The sequence below is a fragment of the Typopeltis vanoorti genome, chromosome 9 (assembly GCF_054136105.1).
Source record: "Typopeltis vanoorti isolate ZY-2024b chromosome 9, IOZ_Tvanoo_1.0, whole genome shotgun sequence".
In the NCBI taxonomy this organism is placed as follows: Eukaryota; Metazoa; Arthropoda; class Arachnida; order Uropygi; family Thelyphonidae; genus Typopeltis; species Typopeltis vanoorti.
In genome coordinates, this window is record NC_143557.1 from 108,328,988 (window position 1) to 108,334,997 (window position 6,010).

The 6,010-nt window shown below is 31.9% G+C and overlaps 1 protein-coding gene across 1 annotated transcript; it reads right to left on the minus strand.

Moving 5' to 3' along the window:
* Positions 1–745: 745 nt before the first annotated feature.
* On the minus strand, positions 746–4,887 carry LOC150103402 (techylectin-5A-like). Its single transcript, XM_090397768.1, has 5 exons — positions 4,747–4,887; positions 3,755–3,915; positions 3,225–3,330; positions 2,638–2,802; positions 746–1,205 (listed from the first exon to the last, which is right to left on the minus strand). The coding sequence occupies exons 1-5, from the start codon at positions 4,883–4,885 to the stop codon at positions 922–924; spliced, it is 855 nt and encodes a 284-aa protein (XP_090253894.1). The 5' UTR covers positions 4,886–4,887; the 3' UTR covers positions 746–921.
* Positions 4,888–6,010: the final 1,123 nt, after the last annotated feature.

Consider the following 6,010-nt stretch of genomic DNA (forward strand, 5'->3'; position numbering starts at 1 on the left):
AAATGATAAAGAAATATAAGAGTGGCGAACACCCGACATTCTAAGAAATTAATAAAATATAAACCAAATGGAACGCTGTTTTTTTTTTTTTTTTTTTTTTTTACAAAATACATTTCGCAAACGAAATATTCTGATAATCAGCTTTGAATTCTCTTTGCTACAATTTTGAAATAAATCAAGGAATTAAAACATTGAAAAATTTCATAAACTTTTAAAATGTTAAACATGAAAAGAAGTTATTAAAGATATCGAAGGCTTCTAAATCCGCGTGGGATGATTGAAATCGAAAGTGTTCAATAATAATATCAACGATCTTTTCAATTTACGTTTTTCTATTAAGAAAAACAATTTCCTTCTTTATAAATCTTACAGACTCGTAAATTTTGAATAATCAGTAATTGTAGTCATGAACGTGAAAATAAATATCGCTACGGAGTTACAAAGCGTGCATATTTGTTTATGTTGTTAATCCCACACATGAACTGTTCCAAGACCTATGACAGCACAGTGCCATGTGGGAGTAAGTGATTAAGGAGAAAATGTAGCCTGTTGAAATGTCGCCTCCAGCAGATGAGATACCATCGGGTTCGGTCCCGTGCACTGTCCTCTATGACTAACTCTCTATATCCATTCTTGAATATTAACAATATCAAGTCATTTCTTTTCATGTATTCATTTTAATATGTTTTTGCAATTCATGGTATCTGTTTACTCCTCTGAAACAATAATCATATTTGTGTCTTCATTATTTGATCAACTGTTTTATTTCTAACTCAACCAACTTTCAGTCCCATATATCAGCTTTATGTATTCAGTTGTACAACCTATTTGAAACACCTCAACTTCGTTTTTTTTTTAATTAACATTAAGTCAGTAGAAAAGAAAATTTAAGACCCGAGCTTTATGAAAACTATGCAATGACTAATGTGGGATTGTGGCTTTTCTGGTTCTTCTGAAATCGGCAGGACGAATTTTCATCTCAGTAGCAGCTAGAGAATAAAGTGATCCTTTCCATTTATACCAAGCCATTCCAAGAGCCGTACCTGTATAGTTTCCCTTTAGATAAAGTCCATTCAAATTTGAATCTTGGCATTTGAAGTACCACCAGCCACCTTTGCGATCTACAGCACAACTTTTATCCCAAATGTCATTATCTCTGTCTTTGGTGGAAAACTGCATTCCGTTATGTGAAGAGAAAGAATCACCTGTGAATATAAATATAAAGTTTCAATTATTTATATATAAATTATTATTAGTAATAATAATATAATTTATTGTAAACTATAATACTTCACTTAAAGGGGCGAAGCAATAACTTTTCATCTTCCCCGTTATCTGTAGAGGACAGTGTAGGGATAATGTCTTATGAGCTATTATTAAAGCTCTGATCATGGCAGGAGGGTAACAGCAATATCCAAGCCTCAGTTAGAACTTCATTGGCTACAGCATTGCCATCAGTTACCCTCCAAGGGTATGGTGGATTTGAGCAATCCTAAACCCCTCGATGTAATTTGCACAGAAAGCAGAAGTCATATTACAGTAATCAAAAATCTAATTAGTGTCCAAACTGTTTTCAAATAAACTACTTACTTGCAAGAAAAATATCATATTTTTTCATAAAATTAAGTGAAGTATTATAGTTTACAATAAGCCAGTCCTTATAAGGATTACATCGAGCGAGATATCTGACTTTTGTCCTTTTTAGGACTTCTAGGGTAACGAATGGCAGTGCTGTAGCCAATGAAGTTTTAACTGAGGCTCGGCTATTGCTGTTACCTAGCCATGACTAGAGCGTTTATCTCAATAACACCCAATCTACTCATTTTCTTCAATCAGATGAAGGGATAAAGAGTCAGGGACTCAGTCCATCTTCCCAGATAAAAAAAATACTTCGATCAGTTTGACTTATGGAAGGTTGTACAGTTTTGGATTAATACATGGAAAGTAATCTATGCGCCTGAGATCTTCGCTAGTGGAAAAATATGTTTTAGAGTGATAATCAAGGCTTTTATTTAAAATTGAAAATGGAAGTTAGCTATTTTCATACAGAACTGTTAAGAATTTCCATTTCGCAAACCAGCCAGACAAACACATGCAATTTAGACATTAATATTTATCAGTGATAATGACGGACATACCCATGAAGAGCAGAGTAATGAAACATAATGCGGGGTCCAATGTAAAGGCAGATTCCCATTGTACAGTCAGCGACTACGGACGCATCGAATGAACAGACAAGTTTCCTTTATTACATCTGTATAGTTATGGAAACAAATCTTTGCATTCTACTTAAGAAAATAAACATCATTTACTAAAAAATATCAAGAAGTGTATAGGGTGGCTTGTTTAAGTCAAAGGAATGTTGTGTTCGTCTGTTTAAATTTAAAGTTCAACCAACACGCTGCGGGTTCGAATCCCGAAGTGGGCACGGATGCTTGTGATCTTCATGAACCGTAGGTTTAAATTAAAAATACAAAATATAAACTCTTAAAAACAGACTGTTTCCTTATATTCAGTTCTTGCTACTCTAGTCTTTCATCACTACGTATATTGCATCTACTGAATGACATAAAAATACCATAATGCCATCTGGTGAGAAGAAGTAAAATGAAGCTAAAACAAAAAAGCAAAACGTACCAGAGGTTCCGGTGTAGTCGCTCACATGCATTGTGTAGTTATTTTCCTCTCCTTCGATCGAGAACTGGCCATACAAAGCATAACTCGATTCACCGTCTACATCTTGAAGATCGAACCTGATAGAGTTCTTCTTCAGCTCGGTTATCGCATGTATATTATCATTACCTGCAAAAGTATCATTTATTCAGCCAATTGAAGTAATCGACATTTTTGAAACTTCCTGTGAAAATTAACTGAAACCTAAAACAATACAGTTGCATTCCTCCTTATTAACAGTAAATAATAATCTCGTGTCTTTGTCTGTTCGTTACACGTTTAATTCTTTTAATTCTTCAATCATTTTATGAATATTTTAATAATTCTGTATTTACCTTGGAATTCTTATCGTACATTTCATTTTACTTTTTTTTATTATAGTGCGTTAATAGACATATTTTACTTCTATACATTAATCAAGAACACGTTTAAAATATCATAGAGTTTAAAGTGTTTGTTTTTTGTATTAAATTTACTAAGAATGCTATTTATTTAAATTTGTAACGTCTAAACATTTAGAAGGATATTTCTAATGTCAATGATCGGCTTACCTAACCAGAAGTCTTGATTAATATCTCCGAAACCTTTTTTGTATGTTTCCCATTCTCTGTAGAAATAATCTTTGGGTTTTCCAAAATCTCCTCTTTTTTGAATGACCTTAAAATAAAATAATGTTTTTATTAATAATGAAACATTAGCAAAAATTTAATTATATTTCTAAATACTCATACCAAAAGCAATTTGTGTTTTTATGCCATTTCAGGAAAAACTTTTCAAAATTAAACTCAACAATGACACCGAAACAAACTATTAATAAATACACATACAAAAATTTGTGTGAGTATTTGAATTCTAATTTCTTTAGAAAAACCTCGTTTTATTAAAGAACAGTCATTCTAACACTGTTGGTCCATGAACTCTGTATTCCGAATCCCCATCAAACCGATACAAATGATCTATTGTTTTGTTGAACCGGTTAATTCTGTTTTCTATAATATCAGTATTGAAAATGAATACATTCGTATTTAACTTAGAGTTTCTCTTCGTTTAATTAAAGCAGGAATAAAAGAATGATACTAACTGTCCATCCTCCGCCATCAGTAACCATGTCACAATACACGTCAAAGCTACTTCTGACCACTCTATTCCTCGGCCATATTTTGTGTATCCCGCTATGGTCTTGCCCTCCTTCTAACACTTCGGCACAGTCCACTGGTGTATGAACGTAAAGAGGAGAGTCCGCTGGAATAAAAATTAAAAATAAATAAATAAACTTAAAACTATTAAGATATTTTCCGACAATGAAACTAAGTGACTGATATAAGACAGTATTGCTAAAAGGTAACTACAGTCATCCACAAAGCACAATAGCAGATTCATACAATGTTTTACCAAATTAAGCAGATGGATGGAGTAATTTTGTAAAATAAATAAACAGAATACCTATTTACTAAGCAATTGCCCATTAAACTGGGGAGCTTATTCCTGTAGTCAGGACAACAACCATTAACCTCTTATTTCTCTTGAAAGTTCTTCCAAGCTACAGTATATCATTTTAACTCATACTATTCAATGAGCAGATGTCATGAGTTAAATTGGCTTTATCGGAAGCCCGCACCCATCACCCTTCTTGTCTAATAAGTGAATGTAGATGCCATTTCTAGATTCTCTGTTGCAGTCACTTTTTGAACTCCTACATAATAAATATATTTAGGAATAGTCTTTCTAAAGATAAAGCAACAGGAATCGCACTTTTAGGTATTGTGCTTTCTTTGAAAATAAATTTTATATTTTATATATAACGCTAAAGCAATTAAATCAAGTATAGAAAATTCACCACTTGTGTATAGGACGGTTTGTATATAACCACTTATGACACGTATATACATAAAAACGTATTAAAACACCAGCATATTTGATACTGACAAATTAGATAATCCTGACAGATGTTTAATTAACCTACCATACATCCATAATTTATAAAGTCACGTAAAATCAAAGAATTATAACTTGTTTTCAATAAAGAACTGTTTATCAAAAAAGTTAAGATGTAATTAAAATATATTCTACTACCTTTGTCCAAAACACTTTTCAGTAACGTAAATGTTTCTTCCAGTTTTTCTTTCGTTCGACCCACATCACATTTAAAATCGGCTCTTGTTTTGTTTAGGAAAAACAGGACAGAAATCAGGAAGATCAACTGCATCAGCATCGCTTAAAAAAAGTAAATTGAAATATTTATGTGTGTGTGTGCGCGCGTTGCGGGTATAACCAACTCTTTTCATGGCAAACATTATAAAAAAAAAGAACTGGCCTATTAATTTAAATTGTCACTAATTAATTGTCTTCTTCTTCTGCAGCTTCTCCCACTTAAGTGGGAGAAGCTGCAGAAGAAGAAGAATGAACTAATTACGAATACTTACTGTTTTCGTCTTCTGTCCCTGACTAAAGTAATCAACACTTCGTTGCCTTTTTATACTTTTTTTAATCCATTTACATTTGTCCAAATTTAGCGTTAGCTGGAACTGTATCCTGTGAATAACTGATTTATTTCTACGTTATATAAGAAACACATAAAGAATTCTCACAATTCTAGAAACTTATCAGCGATCAGTTGCTGTTTTCTGATGTTATTATATCTAAGAAAGGAAATGGAATCTGATTCGAATTCACGATCTTCACTAGTTCTCAGATCTAGACAGGATGCATCAGCGCGAAAATAAAAATTACCAAGTGATAAACATCCTCTACAAGGATATGATATTTATATTCAGTAAGTATTTAAACAAGAAGCAAGTGTTCGTTGAAAAAGTCAAAAACAAGCCTCATAAATTTAGGGAAGTTCATCACAATCTATTTCGATTGTTAGGTACCGATTCAATTTAAAATTACTGTATTCTTTTAAGTACTCTACAATTACCTTTATTTTTGTTAACACTTTCCGATTATAGACTCAAAAATAACCATAAAATAAACGTAAATGTTACACATTACTTACTGCAGAAGGGACAGGAAGAGACTTCGGTTTGTCAAGTTTATTAGATTGTAACAATCCACATTTCTTGCCATTAGTTATTCTACTAACGTATTACTTTAATTTTGTGATCAGATCTAAAACACTCTAAGATAATCATTTATTGTAAACTATAACGGTATTTATCTTCCAGAAGTAAATAAATATTATAACTTATTGTACTAATATTCTCATATCTTAGAACTCATCCTTATTATACAAAACTATTATTTTTATTTAAAATAAAAAACATGTGCGTCACTGACTTAAGATAATTTTAATATATTTTTAATATATAAGGAGGGGAAAAACTTGAAAAAGATT